This window comes from Carcharhinus amblyrhynchos, chromosome 17 (genome assembly GCF_965287045.1).
Source record: "Carcharhinus amblyrhynchos chromosome 17, sCarAmb.v2.hapA, whole genome shotgun sequence".
NCBI lineage: Eukaryota > Metazoa > Chordata > Chondrichthyes > Carcharhiniformes > Carcharhinidae > Carcharhinus > Carcharhinus amblyrhynchos.
In genome coordinates, this window is record NC_137340.1 from 33,533,199 (window position 1) to 33,556,000 (window position 22,802).

Below are 22,802 nucleotides of genomic sequence, written 5' to 3' on the forward strand. Positions count from 1 at the left end.
CCTCATTCTGGACTCCCTAACTAGAGTTTAACTTATTTCTAACTACCCCATCAAATCTTTTAACAGTCTTAAGCATGTCAATTGAATTAGCCTTAATCTCCCTTTGTGAAAAATGAACCTCATAGTTACTGTATTTGGAATTTAGCTCTAAGTTGTGATATCATTTGATAATATTTTTCACCATCGCACGAAACAGGCCCAACTATGAAGTGAAATTTGTCCTATTTGGCATTAAGTATCTTGGTCAAGTGATCATCAAGAGGTGTTTCATCCCCCATGTTGCCTTGGTGCATGCCAATACTTATGCAAAACATTCTATACATGTTATAAATGTATGCAAGTTGACTGGCAGGAAAATACCTACTGGTGCACCCAGGCTGTCCCAGACAGGAGAATGACTTGATTAAATGTCTGCTGCTGGAGGTTGCTTCACAAAGCTCATTGTGAAATCCACACTCAGGGTAGTCTTTAACAGGAGTCCCATTCGGCCAGGAAATGTTGGCAAATTCCTTTGTTGGGCTACAGAAGTGGGAAGAGGAATTAATTATTCTCTGGTTCATTCTGAGATTAAGTATATTCTCTGCAATGAGGGAAAATCCTGTCTTGTAGTATGTATTCTATCCAACATCTCAATTGTTGAGGGAGATGGGGCTGGAATTTTACCACCTCGCCTGCCCCAAGGCTCATGGAATAGAATTTTCCATTGGCCTCAGGTGGGATTTTACAAGCCTTGCCCCTTGAGGTTGTAAAATTCTGGCTCCTAGCTGTACACGTGTAGTAAATTTGCAACTTCTTTATAAATGTGTTCATGATTTTATGCACAAGTGCAATATCTTCCTCCCTTATTAGGTAATGCATTGGCCTCGAGTGGGATTTTATGGCCTTGCTCATCCTGAGACTGTAAGATCCTGCCCGAGGTCAATGGACCTTCCCATTGTTCACTCCTCGCCCACTCTGATTCCTGTGGTGTAATAAAGTTCCAGCCATTGTTCCCAATGAAATGTTAAAATTACAGTGCACATAAATAGATCTTTAATTTATAAAGATGTCTGGACAAGATTAGTAGACTCTGACTGCACAAAGCACTGTTTTGAAGATTTTTTTTGAGTGTTGGCTAAATATTTACATTATTTTATTGAAACTCATCATTGTATCATGGTGATATAGAATGATATAGAGCTCTGCATTTCTCCTTATGCCAAATATAATGTAAATTTAACAAATTCTTTGAGTCTTCAGAGGGATGAGACTATCATCAAATCAAGTCCTTGACATGAAAAAAGCTGTTATAAAGCGCAACATTATAAATTAATGATATTATAAATCCCACTAAAGATTCAATATGCAATGAGCTGATAACAACTCAACAGAACTTGCCTTATTGATTTTCTGTAGCTGTCATAGTGAAGGACAGGAATAAACTTTGTGATGTTCTCATATCGTTGCAGGTCATACACGGAATAATTCATATATCTTTCTCCAGAGCTATCAATGTCCACCAAGCCAGTTATACCTATTAAGGCAAAGAGTAGAATTTCTGCTCTCATTTTCCAGATAGTTTCTAGTATTGCAAGAGGATAAACAGATGCTTGTCCTCTCCATATGGACTTCTTGCCCTCTTTTTACAAAGGAAAGTTTCAATCTCCAATACTTTTTTTAACATCCTTATCAACACTGTCCCAATTAAAAGCAGGCAAACATTAACTTATGCAAGTTTGGCTAGATTTGGAGGATGGATTACTGCATAAGATACTCAGTGATTGTTTAGTCGTAGATAGGCCTGTAGTGGAGAGGCTGAGCAGATACCATTAACTCCAAAATAGAGTCCCACAATCGCTAAGTGCACCATTCATTCCCACTGAGTTTTGGCCTGTAAAATAAAGTCCATCCAATTTTAACATTCACATTTGGCCTTGTTTCTTTTGGATGGTTGGTATGTCTATCATAGACTGACAGGACAACTAATGACGTCTGCTGTTAGATTTGCCCATGTGTGTTTAGCCTTTAAATTATATTGCGCACAAGATGTTTGATAATCTGAGCTGAAAATGGGGCAGCAAAAGGAACAGTGTATCAGACCTGAGTGAACAGGGCAAGCAACTAATCAGGTGGAAAAATTGCAATTGAAACAGCAAAAGGAGTGAGAAGGAGGCATAACTTGGAGTGGTTGCATTCAATGTCAAATGAGGTACAGAAAGAATAATAAGAAGACAATGATTAAGTCAAGAGATAAGAAACGTATGAAGTCCCTTTGTTTGGACTATGTGAGCATTGGTTCTCCATTAGCCGGTTGGACAGAAATGAACTATCCCATTTGAGAAAGGGGAACAAAAAATGCTGAGATTTCCCTTCTCCAATTCCGCTTCACTATTGCAATAGTGGAAGGAAAGACAATAACTGAGACCACCCTAGACTCCCAGTTGGAGGAGGAATGGGGTCGCAAATAGCTTTTAAGGCAGAAAAATGTCAGGAAACAGAATAAATAAACATATTTGTATGGTTATATGGGGCAGCATGTGGTTAGCCCTGCTGCCTCACTGGTTCAATTCCCAGTTGCTGTCTGTGTGGAGCTTGCATGTTCTCCCCATGTCTGTGTGGGTTTCCTCCCATAGTCCAAAAATGTGTGGTCAGGTTGATTGGCCATGCTAAATTACCTTAGTATCAAGGGGATTAGCAGGGTAACTGCATCATCTAATGGAGATAGGGACTGGGTGGGATTGTGGTCAGTGCAGACCTGATGGGCCAAATAGCCGCCTCCTGCACTGTGGGGATTTTATGATTCCATAATTCTATGATATAAACTGCCACACTATTCTTTTTTTGTAGTAGGCTTTATTGCAACATAATCACATGAAGGATAGATATGGAAGTGGATCCCATTAAAGATACAATTGTGCACTATTTTTATAATTGTTGCACATTAGGCAGAATCCAACTTTTCCCAGGATGATTTGTTGTCTTTATTCATTTATGGGATGTGGGTGTCATTGTCAAGGCCAGTGCTTGTTGCCCATCCCTGATTGCTCTTCAACTGTGTGGTTTTCTTGGCCATTTCAGGGGACAGTTAGGAATCAACCACATTGTTGTGGGTCTGGAGTCAAGTGTAAACCAGACTAGGTCAGGATGGCAGATTTCCTTCCCTAAAGGACATTAGTGAACCAGATGGGTTTTTATGACAATCAATGATACTTTCATGGCTGTGGTTTATATTCCAGATTTATTAATTGCATTTAAATTCCACCAACCATCTTTGGAATAACTCCAAAGAGCTGGGTGTCCCTTCACCAAATCCAGATTTATTTACATGTTAGTAATACTCAGACAGGTACTTCGGAGTACAGAGTATACACCCTGAGTGCTGGTAACCTCGATACACCACTTAATAAACCTCTGCAGGGTTCCCAGATCAGATAGCTATAAACTGCCTCAATCGTGGAGATCATATTCTAACAGGTCCACCTTGTGGACCTTGTTAAAGGCATTACAACCTTGGTGTAATTTGAACTTACATCCTCAGGCCTGAGTCTCTGGATTACTAGTCCATTAAACATTACTGCTCTGTCACCTTCCCTTCTACACTTTTGTTTGAGCATCAATATCTCAGAATATAGATTTCAAATAATTTTAAAAAGCCCTTTGTCATGGTTCCCACCCCAAGAATTCTGGAAAGTTCCTCTTGATGTATCCTGTATTTTGAGTCAGTAGGCAAAAGTTTCAAATTCAGTTTAGTGACAGAGGGGCAACTAGAAGTTCTGTGGAGTCCGAGCAAGGCCATGAGGAATGATATTTGTTTGGCAGCAGAGTATTATAAATTGAAAGGAAAAGCACTTGGTGCCCTCAGGCCCACATTTGAGAATTGTGCTGCATACAGTATCTGAATCTATGCTTTATTCATCTTTTGTCCAGAGAGTAAAGGGGAGGAATGGCAACAAAATGCCACAGTGAGGAATGGATGAAATGGGACCAAACCTTGTTTTTATTATACAATGTGGTATTTGGAACTCTGATATTCCAATGCACTTGAAATATATATATAAAAAGCCTCACCGTTGCATCAATAAAAGCATAAGACCATAAGACATAGGAGCAGAATTAGGCCACTCAGCCCATCAAATCTGCTCTGCCATTCAATCATGGCTGATTATTTTCTCATTTCCATTCTCCTGCCTTTTCTCCATACCCCCTGATTGCCTTATTAATCAAGAGCCTATCTATCTCTACCTTAAAGACACTCTGACCTGGTCTCCACAGCCTTCTGCGGCAAAGAGTTCCACAGATTCACTATTCTCTGGCTGAAGAAATTCCTCCATCTGTTTTAAAGGATTGTCCCTTTAGTCTGAGATTGTATCCTCTGGTTCTAGATTTTCCTATTAGAGGAAACATTGTCTTCAGATCCACTCTATCCAGGTCTCACAGTATCTTGTAAATTACAGTAAGATCCCCACCCTGTCTTTCTAAACTCCAATGAGTACAGACACTGAGTCCTCAATCATTCCTCATATGACACTCATTATGGAATAAAACATCACTTCCAATGTTAACTTGTTTTCCTGGCATTTAAAGGGGTGTTCATAGCAAAGGTTAATAAACATGAGAGAAGCTAAGATTAAGCTGTTGTAACTAGATTCTGTTTCAATATGCCCTGCTTGTAAGTCATTGAGGAGAGGACTCGTGCTATTCAGAGAGCAAAGTGATGACAAACAAGTGAAAGAAAGCTTGAGGTACAATGTTTTATATTACACACCATAAAGTCGCCCTTTACCAAAACCTTTCAAATGCTTAATAAGTGCTCTTCCATCAAATGGGTTCTTTCCTTCCTTTAACATTTCCTGGAGAGCCACGGCATACAGCATTACTGCATCATGAAGATAAGCTGAATAGGAGTTCACCTGCATTATACCAGACAAAATATAGATTAAGATCAAAATTGTGGTTAAAAATCAATTGTCACACCAATACGTTCCCTTTCATTGTTCATCTAAATCTGCCAAATAATATAGTTCATTTAGAACTATCTTTCATAATCATATCACAGTATATACCCCAAAGCAACTTTCACATGGAAAACATAAACATTTGTGCACAGAGATCATATGGACAATTGCATCACTGTTGGCCTAAAAGGAGCTATCAAGCCTAATTCCACTTCCCCTTTTTTAATTTAAATTTATTATTTTTGATTGTAATTGTCTTAAATGAGACAATAGCCTCTTCACCACTTGGTTCATCCCAGACTGGGGTTATTTTGCACATTGCCTTGTTTTGTATTGAACAGGATTACCTCTCATTTGACACTAAGTAGCGCAGGGATGTGCCTTCTTAAGAATGTTGTGTATAGTTTATTATAAAAGGTTCACAAGATATCCCAATGAAGTTTGAAGGCTAATGAAAAGATAATAGATGATACAATTACAGCAGATAACACTTTTGCAACACTGGGTATCTTGACTGAGTCTTTTTAATGCTTTGTTTAATTCTATTGCCATTTAATAATAATGATTACTTTTTATTTGTATTGTTTTGCAAGACAATCTGCAACTCTGGGACTAGTCATTTGGTGGGATGTGAATCATTCAGATTTTCTTCCTTGAGTTCCACAAAACATCACTTTTGTTACATGCCAAGAATTGTTATCAAAGGGCAGCACAGTGGTTTGTGCTGCTGCCTCACAGCACCAGGGACCTGGGTTTGATTCCTAGCTTGGGTCAATGTCTGTAAACCTGCACATTCTCCCATATCTGTGTGGGTTTCCTCTGGGTGCTCCGGTTTCCTCCCACAGTCAAAAGACGTGCTGGTTAGGTGCATTGGCCATGCTAAATTCTCCCTCAGTATACCTGAACATGTCCTGGAGTGTGGTGACTCGGGGATTTTCACAATAACTTCATTGCAGTGTGAATATAAGCCTACTTGTGACTAATAAATAAACTTTTCAAGCACAAAATCTTGTTTCAAGTAACTCTATTTCTTTGTTCTAACTCTTGAAAGAGGTGCCTTATTTCTATTTTATGTCTTATTTCTAGCCATACATATTGTGGCTGCCAATATAGCATATTCTTATTACACCATAGAATGTAATGTTAGCCCTATGCTCATCTCAATACAAATGCAGAGGCAAGTATTTTTCTAGATCATTCACATCACTACAAGATATTCATCATCATGACTGAGTCACACAACAGGTGACCTGTCTCTCTTGCCATTCACAAATGCGCATTCTCCAGGAATTGAACCTACGTGTCTTTTGTTGTTTTACCTGGCACTGTTTTAAGCATTAAACCACAAGGGAAACTTTTTTGTTTTCAAATTTAAAAATAATGAATTGACTTGCCAGCTTAATACAATAAATAAGTGTATCCATCAATATGTAAATTAGTGGGCTTGTTTTTAAATTCCATTCACTTTCATTGTGGATGGCACAGTGGCACAATGGTTAGCACTGCTGTCTCACAGTGCCAGGGAGCCAAGTTCCAGTCCTGACTTGGGTCACTGTCTGGATGGAATTTGCATGTTCTCTGCATGGATTGCCTCCAGGTGCTCCTGTTTCCTCCTACAGTCTGAAAGACTTGCTGGTTATGTGCAATGATCTGAACAGGTGCCAGAGTGTGGCGACTAGGGGAACTTCACAGTAACTTCATTGCAGTGTTAATGTAAGCCTTACTTGTGACTAGCAGTGGTGATAGGAATGGCATTAAACACGAAATGAGATTGATTAGCTTAGAACTGTTTTCGCTGGAATTCAGATGAATGAGGGAGGATCTCAGACTTATAAAATTCTAATAGGACTAGACAGGGTAGATATAGGGAGGATGTTCCCGATGCTGGGGGATTCCAGAACCAGGGATCACAATCTGAGGATTCAGGTTAGACCATTTAGGATGGAGGTGAGGAGACATTTCTTCACCCAAAGAGTGGTGAGCCTGTGGAATTCATTACCACAAGGAGTAGTTGATGCAAAACATTGAATGTATTCAAGAAGCTGCTGGATATAGCACTTGGGGCAAATGGGAACAAAGATTATGGGAGAAAGCAGGATTAGGTATTGAGTTGGAAGATCAGCCATGATTGTAATGAATGGTGGAGCAGGCCTGAAAGCCCAAATGGCCTCCTCCTGCTCCTATCTTCCATTTTTCTATGTTTTGAAAAAATTAACTTTAACATTGGTAATGTGTTCTAGTAACATAAATAAGTTTGTCATAAACCTCTGTTTCTGAAGACAATTCGTTGTAAAATGGGGCTCTTTTTAGTCGCTGGTGTACTTCTTGTAGAAAGTTGAAGTAGCTATTTTCACTGTAGAACTTCAGTGCAATCAGAAATACTGATGTGAATGTGTTCAAGGCAAGTTCATCATTCCCATCCACTGAATCAGGTTTCCAAAAGTTATCCTGTGGTGAAGAAGAAAACTTTGAGGCAGTATGAACAATTCCCATTGTGTCTTATGGGTTTTACTTTTGGGAGTAAGGAGGAAATTGAAATACTTTGGATGAGTCTCATCACTGTTACTCAGCCTTCACATCTGAATATTTCCAAATGCACCAAAGAAGGAAATTCAAGTTCAGAATGTTCCTGTCATATAAACGTAATGGATACACCAGCTGATAACTTTAGCCTTACAAACTCAGCCAGCCACAGCCTCTGCATCATAATTTTTGATGATCTATAGAGATTAATGAATACTTCAAATATCAACACTACACTTCAGTCAAGGGTTTCAGATGATGTTATAAACCATGAGGATTAAGGCTTTCACTTTTGTCTCCTTTTTGTTGAAACACAAAAACAAGAACTTAAATGTTGTGGCAGGATTAAAGTTGAGTGCTCCCGGCTGAAATGTTAATGGATAGGAAATCATCAGGTTGTGCTGACTTCTGTGCCTGAATTCCTAAAAAGCCAGGGAACCATTAATTTGTTAAATCTACACAGTGGCCTATTGAAACTGGATGATGATTCCAGAACATTATGAAATACCACTACCCTAGGCCATTCCCAACATGTTCTAATTCATACTGAATTAGTTGGTCAGCTGATCATCACATCACACTGTCATTGGTTACGTGGTTTACTGGGTCAGTTGACTCTTGCAGCTTGTTAACATTGGATCTGTTGTAATGTGACCAATGGTATCACTGGTTACATTCTAACAGTGGATCCTCATTGTTTGTGGACATCTAGCCACTGTTGCATATTGGATGGTGGTCTGAGATTGGTACCTCAGCCTGAATATCTAGAACTAATGCAATTTAACTGGGAGTGATGGAAAACATCCCATAGAATTCATAGAATCCCTCTGGTACAGAAGGAAGTCATTGTCCCATTGAATCTGTACCGACCACAGTCCCACCCAAGCCCTAATCCTGTAACCCCACACATTTACCCTGCTAATCCAAATGACACGAGATTCAATTTAGCATAGCCAATCCACCTAACCCACACAGTTTTAGACTGTGGAAGGAAACTGGAGCACCTGGAAGAAACACATGCAGACACAAGGAGAATGTGCAAATTCCACACAAACAGTGACCCAAGGCCAGAATTGAACCTGATCCCTGGCGCTGTGAGGCAGCAGTGCTAACCGCTGTGCCACCGTAACCACTTCTAACCTTTACTTTGGTGGGGCAAACGCAAGCAAAATGTACCCATCGCATTCTCTAAATCCCCAAGATTGTCGCTGAGAGGGAAGAAAACTGTAGTTTTCATTACTGGTCACCATTTGTTGTGTGAAGCAGTGATCAACATCAAGTGTCTTCAGATCACTCGGGGATTTAAACTATCGACAGGCAGTAAAACAACCACCCTTTCAGGAACAATGGATTCTCAAACATAACACCTACAGCTGGATTTACCTTGCTAAAATAAAAACTGCATTATTTTTTGAGAACCTGGGAGCAAAATCCATTCCAAACATAATACATCACAGGAGAGAGGAAATCCCAGAAAGAATGTTTAAATGCTAAGGATACTTGTTGCAGATTTTTAAACATGAAATCACATTTAACAGATTGATAACTTAAATAAAACAAAGTGTTGAGACCTGTACACTAATATCACACTGATTACTAGGCACTCATTTTTCAGCAAGCAAAGCCTTGTTATGGCTTTCTACGCCAAGAATACATTTCTTGGTTGCACTATTAGAAGGAAATGTCTGTGCAAAGGACCTCAGAATTGTTTTACTAACTAAGGAGCAGTTATGTGGCTGTACAGATATGTTATGCAGTCCTTGGGGAATAAGTTTGATGCTGGGTGATAACGTAAAATAGTCAATATTGGATGAAATGTATATCATACACCTCTTTCAGGTTTCATTTCTAACAATGGAATAGCTATTTATATGTCAGCAAAATCCAGGCAATGAAAAGAATTCCTCCAAGGAAGGGGCTTGCATTATCCTATATAATTCAGTGCCAAGATGTTTTGAAATGAGTTTAATTAATTTGATTATTACTTCAATATTGATAGTTTTGATTTAAGTATGGAAAACTAATTACGTATTTACCTATCTTCGATCACACTATAAAAGAGACATGAACTGCAGGATAAAATCAAATTACTGCAGAGGCAGGAAATCTGAAATAAAAACAAAAAATGCTGGACAAGCTCAGCAGGTCTGACAGCATCAGTGGAGAGAGGAACAGATTTAACGTTTCAAGTCTGCATGACTCTGCTTCAGAATTAGAGAGGTAGCAATGCAATGGATTTTATACTGTTAAAGTAGGGGTGGAGCAGAAGAGCAGTCAGGAATAAATGGGAGCTCAGGAAAGATTTGACAAAGATGTCAGAGACACATGACAAAGGGAGTGGTAGTAACAGTGTTAAAGACTAAGGCAGGTGCTAATAGTGGCATAAAAATATCAGGTAGCGAATGTGTTAATAGCAGAACAAGGGTCAGCGCTCTCTGAAAACAAAACCTAAAAAGAAGTTATAGACTGACCCTGTAGGGGGAGGATGTTTTTGGAGAGATAGCAATTATTAAAATTGAAAACAGAGTTCATGGTCAGAAGTTGTTGAACTTAATTTTGTGCCTAACCAGAAGATTAGGTTCTGTTCCTCCAGTCTGCATTGGGCGTCACTGCAACATTGTGGCAGCTCAAGAATAGAAATGATAGCATGAAAGCGAGATGGTGAGTTGAAATGGCAAGCAACAGGGAGATCCGGGTCATGCTTGCAAACTGAGCAAAGGTGTTCCGCAAAGTGATCACTCAGATTGCATTCAGTCTTCCCAATGTAGCTGAGACTACAGTGTGAGCAGTGAATGCAGTAGAATAAATTGAAGGAGGTTCAAGCTGCTCCACCTGGAAAGAGGGTTTGGGGCCTTTGGTGGTAAGGAGTGAGGAGGTAAAGGGGAAGATGCAACATCTCCTGTGATGGCATGGGGAGGTGGCATGGGAAGGGGGATTATTTGTTGAAGTGATAAAAGGGTGGACCAGGGTGTCATGGAGGGAATGGTCCCCATGGAATGCTAACGGGTTTGGGGAGGCAGGGGGGTGTGGTGGGGATTGTGGGGGGTGTGGAATGGGAGTGAGGACTAAATGCAGACTGAATGGCTGCTTTGCAGAGCACTCTCACTCAGTCCACAAGCATGACCCTAACTTTCTAGTTACTTGTGATTTCAATTCATCATCTTGCTCTCTTGCTCACATTTACATCCTTGGCCTGCTGCAATGTTCCAGTGAAATCCAACACAAACTGGAGGAAGGGAACCTCAACTGCTAATTCGGCATGTTACAGCCTTCTGCACTTAACGTTGAGTTCAGCAACATCTGACCATGAACTCTGACTTCCATTTTGATCATTATTTTTTCCCAATACCCTCTCCTCAGCAGGCCAGTCTGTTCTGGTATAAACACATTCTACTATCTAACCTTTATGCCACTATTGGCACTAGCTTTATCATTAACACTATCATGGCCATTCCCTTTGTCCTATGTCTGTGGCATCTATGTCAAATCTCACCTGAGCTCTCACTTATCCCTGATCTTCTATTTTATTCCACCTGCTCCACCCCCTCTTCTCAACAGTATAAAACTCATTCCATTTGACCCTCTCTTCAGCTCTGAAGAGGAGTCTGACGTATTCAAAACATTAACTCTTTTTCTTTCTCCATGTGAACTGCAAAATGTAACCTTCTATGCATTATTAGATGCAGCTTACTTGTTAAGGCTACTTGTCAGAACTATGGGTAGTTCAATAGTGGATAGCACGGTGGCATAGGGATTAGCACTGCTGCATCACATCAATTTCAGCTGTGGGTCTGTGTGGAGTTTGTATGTTTTCCCCATGTCTGTGTGGGTTTCCTCCAAGTATTCTGGTTTTCTTCCACACTCCAAAGATGTGTGGGTTAGGTTGATTGGCCATGCTAAATTGCCCCTTAGCATCAGGGTGACCAGCAGGATAAATACGTAGGCATAGGGCTTGGGTTGGATTGTTGTCGATGCTAGTTTGATGGGCCGAATGGCCTACTTCTGCACTGTAGGGATTCTATACATACACTATCAACTCATTGGGTGTGAATTCTAGAATTACTTATTTATGCGTTTTCATAACTACAAAATGCTGGGACTAGTTAGTCAACTTCATACTGCAAATAATGGTTCTTGCCAAACAAATATTCATTTTCTTGCCAACGTGTTAATTGTAAAAAAGCTTCTTCTAAAAACATACTCACCATGTTGCTAGTGACCTCAAACAACTGTAGTATAACAAACACATATTTCCCACTTGTCATTCCAAGCTGCTGAGCTTCCAACATTATAGATCTTGCCACCTTAGGAGTACAAATTAAAATAACAACTGGAAAAATAAACATGCAGCAGTGTTACTGATTGAAAATTTAAGGATGGAGATACAATATGATTACACCAATTTTACTGTAAGGAGTTAGCCTTTATGTTTGCACATTCAAGGTGGTTGTAAAAATCTCTGAACAATTCTTTTTAGAAAACTCCTAATGTGACATAGTAATTGCATTATTGTGTGGTGTTGTTGTATTAGCAAGAACATAAAGGTGAAAAAAAAGGGTGAAAATATTCATAAAGTTAGTTCACAGGAGTAGTTAACCAGAGGCCAATGGTCTGGGGATACAGATTCAAAACCCGCTATGGCAGCTGGTGGAATTTAAATTAAATTAGTTCATAAATTCAAACAATTAATAAAGTTGGAATTGAACTTTAATCTCAGTAATGGTGACCATGAAACTATCATTACTTGTGAAAACCTATCTGGTTCACCAATGACATTTAGGAAAGGAAATCACCATTTCTACTTGGTCTGGCTTATCTGTTACTATAGACCCCCAGCTATAGGATTGACCCTCTGAAATGGCCTAGCAAACCAGTCAGCTGTACCAAACCACTACAGGAAAGTTGAAAAGGAATAAAACTGGATGGACCACCTAACATCAACTTCGGCACCGGAAACAACAATGGAACACCCAGCTCTCTTGACCCGATGACGTCCCTTGTGCTAACATTGAGGGGCTTGTGCCAAAATTGTGAAAGCTTCCTCACAGATTAGTCTAGCACCAGTCTTGACTAATAGTCATAGAATTATACCGTACAATTTTTTTCAAAACTACTACAGTGAATAATGGAGGGGCATGTGATGTGTGGTTTCTGTATGATGTGGGAACTGGTGGACCCCAGGGTCCATCCCAGTGACCATGTCTGCAGTAAGTGCAGGTTGCTGGAGGAGCTCAAGCTCAGGGTAAATGAGCTGGCCTCTGAGCTACAGACACTGAGGCTCATCAGGGGGAGAGAGGGTGCCATTGTCAATGGGGTGCAAGTGACATCCACCCCCCCCTAGACTGGCTAACTCTAAGGGTCAGGGACAAGAGGGGGCTGCTGGGAGGAGGAAGGGGGGTGAGGAGCGGAGGCCTCAGCCTCTTAATCTGCATAACAGGTTTGAGGTTCTTGCTTCCAGGCTGGACGAGAACGAGGCAGGTGAGGTTGGTGAGCAAACTGCACACGGTACAGTGATGCAGCAGGACATAGGCAAAGAGAAGGGGAAAAGGAACGTAGTAGTGATTGGGGATAGTGGGGTGAAGGGTATTGACACTGTCCTTTGTCACAATGACAAAGTGCACAGAAGGGTGTGTTCTCTGCCCGGTGCTCGGGTATGGGATGTCGCAGCTGGGCTGCAGAGGAACCTGGAGTGGGAGGGTGAGAATCCGGTCGTTGTGGTACATGTGGGTGCCAACGACGTAGGCAAAATGCAGACTGAGGATCTGGGGAGGGAGTATGAAAAGCTGGGAATGGAATTAAAAAGTAGAACCGACAAGGTGGTCATCTCTGGGCTACTGCCTGAACCGAGTGCAGACGGGTGTAGGGTTGACAGGATTAAGGAAGTGAATGGGTGGCTCAGGGATTGGTGTGGGAGGAATGGGTTTGAATTTATGGGGCATTGGCACCAGTATTGGGGTAGGTGGGACCTGTTCGGGCGGGATGGGGTTGGTCTGAACTGTGCTGGGACCAGAGTGCTGGCGAATCGAGTAAAGAGGACTGTAGACAGGGCTTTAAACTAATTAGGGGGGGGAAGGGTGCGAGGGTAGGTGACGTTACGAGGTCTAAAGTTAAGGATAGGGTACAGGTAAGGGAAGAGGCCGAGGATGTCCCAATAATAGAGGGAGTAGGGGGCGTGAGTATAGTTGGTGGCGTTACGGCAAATAAGGTCCAGGTGAAGGCTGGGATGAAAGCGCTTTATCTGAATGCACGAAGCATTCGGAATAAAGTGGATGAGCTGGTGGCACAGATCAACACAAATGGATACAATCTGGTGGCCATTACAGAGACGTGGCTGCAGGGTGACAGGGACTGGGAGCTGAATGTACAGGGCTATCAAGTGTTTAGGAAGGATAGACAGGAGGGAAAAGAGGGGGGCGTAGCTCTGCTGATTAAGGATAGCATCACAGTGGTAGCAAGGGATGATATTGGAGCCAAGGAGCAGAGGGTGGAATCGTTGTGGGTGGAGATTAGGAACAGCAAAGGGAGGAAGACGCTGGTGGGTGTCGTCTATAGGCCCCTGAATAATGATCTGGAGGTGGGGCGGGCTGTTAACATGCAAATAAGTGCGGCGTGCAGGAATGGGACGGCCGTAGTTATGGGGGATTTCAATCTGCATATTGATTGGTCGACCCATGTTGGACGCGGGGGGCTCGAGGAAGAGTTCTTGGAATGCTGCCGGGATAGTTTCCTCGAACAGTGTGTGTTGGAGCAGACGACGGAGCGAGCTATCTTGGATCTGGTGCTATGTAATGAGGTGGGTAGAATTAGGGACCTTGTGGTGAAGGATCCTCTTGGGGAGAGTGATCATTGTATGGTGGAGTTTCTGGTGCAGATGGAGGAGGAGAAAGTGGGTTCCCAGACACGCGTCCTCTGTTTGAATAGAGGGGAGTACGGTAGAATGAGAGAAGAATTGGTGAATGTGGACTGGGGGAGCGCGTTGGAGGGAGGGTCTGCTGAGGAGCAGTGGAGGATCTTTAAGGAGATCTTTCTTGGTGCTCAGCGGAAATTTATTCCGATGGTCAAAAAGGACTGTAGGAAGAGAGGTAATAAGCCATGGATAACGAAGGAGGTGAAGGAAAGTGTTAAATTAAAAGCAGAGGAATTTAGAGTAGCTAAGAGTAGTGGGCGAGATGAGGATTGGGAGACGTTTAAATGTCAACAAAGATTGACAAAGAAGTTGATAAAGAAGGGTAGGAGAAACTATGAAGCTGGGCTAGCGCTTAATATAAAAAAGGATAGCAAGAGTTTTTATAAATATATAAGAAGGAAGAGGCTGGCTAGGGTGAACGTTGGTCCTTTAGAGGATGAGAAAGGGGACCTAGTGGTAGGGGATGGGGATATGGCTAAGGTATTGAATAACTTTTTTGTTTCTGTCTTCACGGAGGAGGACGTGAATAATTTGCCGGGTGTTAGTGATGGAAAGGTGGTAGGACTGGAGGGTCTTAATGACATTACTGTTACCAGAGAGGCGGTGCTCGACAGACTGGAGGGGCTGATTGTGGACAAGTCCCCAGGACCGGATGGAATGCATCCGAGGGTTCTGAAAGAAATGGCGGAGGTGATAGTGGATGCCTTGGTGGTTATTTTCCAAACGTCGCTGGATTCCGGGGAAGTGCCGGAGGATTGGAAAACGGCTAATGTTACGCGGTTGTTTAAGAAGGGTGCCAGGCAAAAGGCAGGGAATTATAGGCCGGTTAGTTTAACGTCTGTGGTGGGTAAAATGTTAGAATCTGTCATTAAGGAGGAAATTGCGAGGCATCTTGAAGGGAATTGCTTGATAGAGCAGGCGCAGCACGGTTTCATTAAAGGGAAGTCATGTCTGACAAATTTACTGGAGTTCTATGAGGATGTGTCTAGGGCGGTGGATAGAGGAGAGCCGGTGGATGTGGTCTTTCTAGATTTTCAGAAGGCGTTTGACAAGGTACCTCACAAGAGGTTATTGCAGAAGGTTGAGGGACATAGAGTTGGGGGTAGGGTGTTAGCGTGGATAGAGGATTGGTTGTCAAATAGGAGGCACAGAGTGGGGGTCAACAGGTGCTATTTGGATTGGCGGATGGTGACTAGTGGAGTGCCCCAGGGGTCGGTGCTGGGGCCTCAGCTATTTACCATTTATATAGATGATCAGGAGGAGGGAACCGAGTGTAGGGCGTCGAAATTTGCTGATGACACCAAGATAGGGGGAATGGCAAATTGTGCGGAGGGTGTGGAGAGTCTGCAGAAGGATCTAGATAGGCTGGGCGAATGGGCCAGGAAATGGCAAATGGAATTTAATGTTGGCAAGTGCGAGGTGGTCCACTTTGGTAGGAAGAATGGTAGGAAGGACTATTACTTACGGGGCGAAAAACTGCAGCAGACGACGGTGCAGAGGGACCTTGGGGTCCTTGTGCATGAGTCGCAAAAACCCAGCTTGCAGGTGCAGCAGGTGGTCAGGAAGGTGAATGGGATGCTGGCCTTCATAGCGAGGGGGATTGAATATAAAAGTAAGGAGGTCTTGCTGCAGCTGTATAGGGCATTGGTGAGGCCGCAGCTGGAGTACTGTGTGCAGTTTTGGGCGCCGCACCTGCGCAAAGATATTTTGGCCTTGGAGGGAGTGCAGAGGAGGTTTACTAGGCTGATACCGGAGTTGAGGGGGTTGAGGAGAGGCTGAATAAACTGGGCTTGTACTCGTTAGAGTTTAGAAGAATGAGGGGAGATCTCATTGAGACTTATAAGATGATGAATGGGATGGATAGGATAGAGGTGGAGAGACTCTTCCCGCTCAAAAAAGACAGTAGGACTAGGGGGCACAGCCTCAAGATAAAAGGGGGGCGGTTTAGAACGGAGTTGAGGAGGAACTTCTTCACTCAAAGGGTGGTGAATCTCTGGAATTCTCTGCCCGTTGAAGTGGTGGAGGCTGCCTCGCTAAATATTTTTAAGACGCGGGTTGATGGGTTTTTGATAAGAGAGGGGATTAAGGGTTATGGGGAGAAAGCGGGAAAGTGGAACTGAGCCACGACAGATCAGCCATGATCTTATTGAATGGCGGGGCAGGCTCGAAGGGCTAGATGGCCTACTCCTGCTCCTATTTCTTATGTTCTTATGTTCTTATAAACGTCCCAGAAACCACCATCACCATCCCTAGATATTTACTGTCTTCACAGCAGGACAGACCCACCAGCAACACAGTGGTACACAGTCAGGAGGAAGTAGAATCATACGGCCCTTCACGTCAGCACTGACACATTAGAAACATCTGAACTCCCAGTTAATTCCATCTGCCAGCACTTGGCCCATAGCCCTGAATGTTATGATGTGCCAAGTTCTCTGCCACATACTTTGTAAAGGATGTGAGGCAACCTGCCTCCACCACCCTCCCAGACAGTGCATTCCAGACTGTCACCACCCTCTGGGTAAAAAAGCTTTTCCTCAAATCCCCCCTAAGCCTCCTCCCCTCACCTTGAACCTATGTCCTGTTGTGACAGACCCTTCAGCAAAGGGGAATACTTGCTCCTTAGTAGCATTAAGAGTCCTCAACATTGACCCTGGAGTCCTTACCATTTCACTGTAATTTGGTAGCATTTAACATGGCCTGGTCCTATCTTGCTTTCCTTAATTGCTTGGACCAACATAAACCAGAACACTTTGTATTAAATAACAACTGCTGTAATTGAACAATACAAGTCATTTAAAGCAAGAGATTACTCTGTGCAATATTAGTAATCAACATTTAGCATAGTCCTGTTATATTATTCGGTACACTATTCCGTTGGAGAAAAGCATTTTAAGTGCAAATGGTCTGATCATCAATATCATACTGTGATAGTAAATTTTAGCCATGACTCAGATGCGTGCTTGACTGCGTGTCAAATGGTTTGGGTTCAAATCCTGCTGCAGGGCTTGCGTCAAATGAAGCCTGACACTGCAGTGCCGCACTGAAGGAGCATTATACAGTCAGGGTGCTACCTTTTGGATGAGAGGTTAAGTCAAAGTCCTCTCTACCTGTTTGAGTGGATGTAAAATATCCTATGGAAACCTAGGACTCTTCCCTTCCAAAACCAGTAATGATACAGAGTCAAGTGAAATGTTCAAGACTGAGATCGGAAGGGTTCTGTTAGATAAAGGACACTGGCAGATATGAGGAAAAGGTGGGTGTGTAGAGTACGGACTCAAATCAGCCATAAGCTGATAGAATTGCCGAACACTGGCCGGATGGTCAACACTGATTCCTATGTCCATATGCATTCATGTTCAATTCTGCTCTTCAAAATCTTTGAGTTGCAATTTACAATGGACTGTAGAAGTTCTTTCCCTAGTTCTCAATAATAAAACAAGACTAAAATGCCAGCAGAATATATGAAAAATTGGGATAATTAGCTCAATCAACTTATAAGAGGGAAAATCAGAATGAAATATTTAGAAGACAGTCTCTCATTTTGAAACAAGAAAATTACAAACATGGTCTTTTGAACATTTGTTCAATATTCTCTATGTGTATTAGTATTGATTTGTTAAAAACATATTATTTATTAAAGAATTTCCCTTGATGACATCAGGGGTATTAGGATAGAAAGATTGGTTCAGCGGAGAAAGGCACTGATCTTTAAATCTATGCATTCAGCTTCTGCTATAATTAAGTTAATTTAGGAATCAGTGTTACCATGGATAACAGTACAGATAGTTGCTTGTGGTAACTTAGGAGCACGCCCTTGCAAAGAGGGAAAATGAACGTTCCAAATAAAGTAATGCAGTAATGTCTGACATTCCACAGGGCTGCAGGTGAATGAAATGCACGATAATTAAAGTGACCCCCATGAAGTTACCATTCACCAGTCAAACACTGAAAATGTCCTCTGAAGGGAAGCATTGGGAACACCAACCTTCTACCTGGCCGTGGTTGGAACACTTCAGGTTTGCGGAAGAAAAGCCTTCCCAACTTGTTGATTTCGGTGAAGAAGCTCTTCCCGCTGTGCACACGCCTTGGTGACCCTAGTTAAGTTGCTGAAAGGTCGGAGAGCCAGACTTCACTGAGAAATCCAGAACTGAGGGTAAAACAATTCCTAATTACTCTTTACAGTATCTTAATCACTTAGCTGAGGATTCAAGGGGCTTCCTGCTCATCTTCAATCCCAGCTGATAATATTATTTGATGGTTATAATTTATGGGATGTATTTAGAGGGCAATGCCCTGGAAAAACATAACATACAATGAACCCTTTAATGAAGAGTAGTATTTGTATATTATTGGTTAATGGATGGCATTAGCCATTGGTTATGTTTGTATAGAAGTTTGCTGGTTTATATGCTGTTGCTAGTTGTCTGACAATTCGCAACACATGGTGCTTTGTTTGTACCATTGTAGTTAAATGTAATTAACATGGTTATTTGTTGATTGTTAAGCGCAACCTTTATAACTTGTAATGTACTTCTGTAATTGTATTCTGTACTGTTTTGTAATACAAATAGACTTCAATCCCATCTTCGGGAAACCCAGAAAAGAGCAGGATGAATCTTAGATCCTGACCCAATGTTGCTTTTAGGGGGTTTAACACCCTATGCTCACCTAAACTTTCCCTATCCTTGGGGAGATTCCACCCCCGCCACCCACCAATAATCTGCTTGCACAATCATGTGGTGACACTTACCTCTAGCTACTGTGGCAATTTTCTTGAGATTTTCTTGATGAAGGGCTGGGTTGCCTGTGTCATATTTGACCTGAGCTGTAATGATGATGTTTGGTTCCAACATTCTTACCAAAATTTCCCAGATCTCATCAATGTTGTCCCACATAGAATTGCTGGCAGTGCCCCCAATAAGGGCAATGTACTTCCAGCCAAAGAACTGTAATGTTTTGGTAAGGACATCAGCGATCCTCTTGGGTGGAGACAGCAGTTTCATGTAAGTGTCATACACAAGGACATCATCTAATGTCAGTGCCTGGCTTGCAAATCCAAACATGGGGATGTTCCACTGGGAGGCGAGCAGGCCTGTAATCTGAACATCATGAGCCAAGAACAGTCAGTGTATGCTAGATATGTCTTTAATAAAAGAACACAAGTGTGCAAAATTCTTACAGGGCTCAATAAGGTCGAGCCTCGAAGGATGTTTGCCTTGGTTGTGTGAGATTTAAAACCAGGACACACAGTTTCAGAATAAGGGGGAGGCCATTTAGAACTGAGATGGAGAGTAAGTTCTTCAGGGAGAGGGTGGTGGATCTTTAGAATTCACTTCCTCAGGGGGCTGTGAAGGCTCAGTCATTGAGCATGTTCAAATCTGAGATCAATAGATTTCTAGTTACCAATGACATCAAGATACTGGATTAGTGAAGGAATATGATATTGATGTGGAAATCAGCTGTGATCTGATTAAATGGTAGAACAGGGTCAAGGACCCAAATGCCTACTCCTGCTTCTATGTTCCTGGAACCACATGTTGAAATTTATAACATTTTTCTTTGTTTTCTCTTTTCAATTGTAGTTGACTCCTTCCTCTATTCATTCAGTGAGTTTCTTTCACCCTTTGCTCTATGATTTCTATTTCCTTCACCCCTTGTCAAATTGAGTTTCATCTCATCTTCCAACCTTTTTACTATCTTCTAAAATGATTTTGTTTTCTAAGGCTTCATGATTTCCTTTCATTTATTGTTCACCTGTTCGCTGCCCTTTCTGGTTAAGGAAACTTTATCTTTAAATGCTTTTTTCACATTTGCCCGCCCATGTGGGTGGCACGCTAGCACAGTAATTAGCACTGCAGCCCCACAGCACCAGAGACCAGGGTTCAATTCCAGTCTTGAGTGACTGTCTACGTGGAGTTTGATGTGGAGATACCAACGTTGGACTGGGGTAAACACAGTAAGAAGTCTGACAACACCAGGTTTAAGTCCAACCAATTTATTTGATAGTAAACTCACAAGCTTTCAGGGTTTGCCCTTCGTCAGGTGAATGGAGAGTTCTGACCTCAGACAGAGCATATAACAGCACACACAGTTTACAGATTACTGATTACAATGTGAATCTTTACAACTAACCTGCTATTCAAGTCTTAAAGATGCCGACAGAGTAGCTGAGCAGAGACTGAAAGCCAAGTTCTGCACGCACAAGGATGGTCTCACCCGGGATCTTGGGTTCATGTCGCACCATCTGTAACCCCCATGGCTTGCCTGGGTTTGCAAAACCTCACTTACTGTACTGTCTGGAGACAATACACATCACTTTAACCTATGCATAATGCTCTTTCCACTCACATTGTTGGCATCTTTAAGACTTGAATAGCAGGTTAGCTGTAAAGACTTACATTCTAATCAGTAATCTGTAAACTGTTTGCGCTGTTATATGCTCTGTCTGAGGCCAGAACTCTCCATTCACCTGACGAAGGGCAAACCCTGAAAGCTTGTGAGTTTATTATCAAATAAATTGGTTGGACTTAAACCTGGTATTGTCAGACTTCTTACTGTACATGGAGATTGCACAGTCTCCCTATGTCTGCGTGGGTTTTCTTCCACAGTCCAAAGATGGGCAGGTTAGGTTGATTGACCATGCGCCTCAGTGTTAGGGGGATTAACAGGGTAAAGACATGGGGTTACGGGTTAGGGCTTGGGAGGGATTGTTGTTGGTGCAGGTTCCATGGGCTGAATGACCTCTTTCTGCACTGTAGGGATTCTATGATTCATCTTTTAAACTTTCAAACAATTAATCACAGCGTATTAATCATTGCTCCTCCTGGATTCAGATTCATCACAAGACAAAAAGAATATTTCAAATTAAAGCAGCATGGGCCAACTCAGAACAGCCAGAGACGTACAGAATTTGGGAAAATTGACAACTGACCTACTCAGAATCTTTTAATTAGATGCACATTAACCTCTTCAATGTTTTTAATATAATTTGATCTAAATGTTAAACATTGCTTTTTTAAATTAATTTTTCCCTTAAGTCCAAGTTGTTGCATTGTTTCTCTTGGTTTATTCCTTCTGAAATAATAATTTCAATGATGTGCAACGTAGAATCCCTACAGCATAGAGGTGGCCATTTGGCCCAGTGTGTCTGCACCGATCTCTGGCAGAATATCTTACCCAGGACCTCTCCCCAACCCTATCCCCATAAACCCACATATTTACCATTGCCAATCCACCTAACCAGCACATCTTGAGTGAGGGAGGGAACTGGTACACCCAGAGGAAACCCACACAGACAACTTCCAAATTCCACGCACACATTTATCCGAGGCCAGAATTGCTAAACACTGCGCCACAATGCTGCCCACAACAACAGGTGGGATCATCTTTATGTAGAGCTTACCTCTGCTGCCTCAGAACAGGCTGGCCCAAAGATCACTGAGATATTGTATTGCTGCACCTGGTTGATGAATGCATTTATGGATACCTTGGGATCACAGTCACTGTCAGCATACACAAAATCCAGTGTGCGGTTTAGCATGAAGAAAGGGTCAGAGTTTATTTTCTCAATGGCGAGCTGCATGGCAGATTTCAGTCGCAGTGCACTGAAGGGGAACGAGATGTTTCGGGGAACTTGAAGTCCCAAGAAAAGTTTAGAAACTCCAGCACAATTGCCAGGAGGCAACAAATGGAAAAAGGAAAATGCAAGTAAAAGAGTCGGTATGGCAGCCATAACACTTCGCTTGCAGCAACAATACACATCAAGATGAAATTTGGATTGCTTTCTTGTTATCTTCCAATTGTTGAGGGTTTAGCCCTTGTTGTCAGTACCCCGTGCAGTAACAATACCAGAAACCTGTGTCTTACTTATATACCTCATACACTAGGTGATTGTATTAATCCTCAAGTGCCTTGGTTCTTTCATTAATTAGCAGAACTCTTGATTTCCTGGCTCTCGTGTAATGAATATGATTTAAGTGAAAGGTTTAGTTTAAATCAAACATGTTCCCAGAAGCTGCACCTGGGTACCACAAGCTGCTATTCATGCTCATAGTTCCTGGAATTCTGACTGATCCTACCATTGTAACTCTTAAGTTTGACTCAATGTGGGGCAGCTTGGTGGCACAGTGGTTAGCACTGCTGCCTCACAGCACGAGGGATCTGGGTTCAATCCCTGGCTTGGATCACTGTCTGTGTAGAATTTGCACATCCTCCCTGTGTCTGTGTAGGTTTCCTCTGGGTACTCTAGTTTCCTCCCACAGTCCAAAGATGTACGCATTAGGTGAATTGGCCATACTAAATTCTCCCTCAACAGGCATTGGAGTATGGCGACTAGGGGATTTTCACAGCAACTTCATTGCAGTGTTAATATAAGCCTACTTGTGACAAATGCATTAATTTTAATGTGATGAGACTTAAACAATTATAGAGATTTC

General features: G+C 42.1%; 1 protein-coding gene across 1 annotated transcript in view; it reads right to left on the minus strand.

Annotated features, from left to right (window-relative positions):
- Positions 1-22,099, minus strand: part of gucy2g (guanylate cyclase 2g) — a 71,062-nt gene extending 48,963 nt beyond the window's left edge. The window contains exons 1-7 of the mRNA XM_080206039.1: positions 21,770-22,099; positions 19,118-19,466; positions 11,678-11,787; positions 7,200-7,382; positions 4,745-4,889; positions 1,378-1,513; positions 365-519 (exon numbers count right to left, since the gene is read on the minus strand). Of these exons, the coding sequence (XP_080062165.1) occupies positions 365-519; positions 1,378-1,513; positions 4,745-4,889; positions 7,200-7,382; positions 11,678-11,787; positions 19,118-19,466; positions 21,770-22,099 (1,408 nt within the window). The remainder of the gene's footprint in view (positions 1-364; positions 520-1,377; positions 1,514-4,744; positions 4,890-7,199; positions 7,383-11,677; positions 11,788-19,117; positions 19,467-21,769) is intronic.
- Between the last annotated feature and the right edge of the window lie 703 nt (positions 22,100-22,802).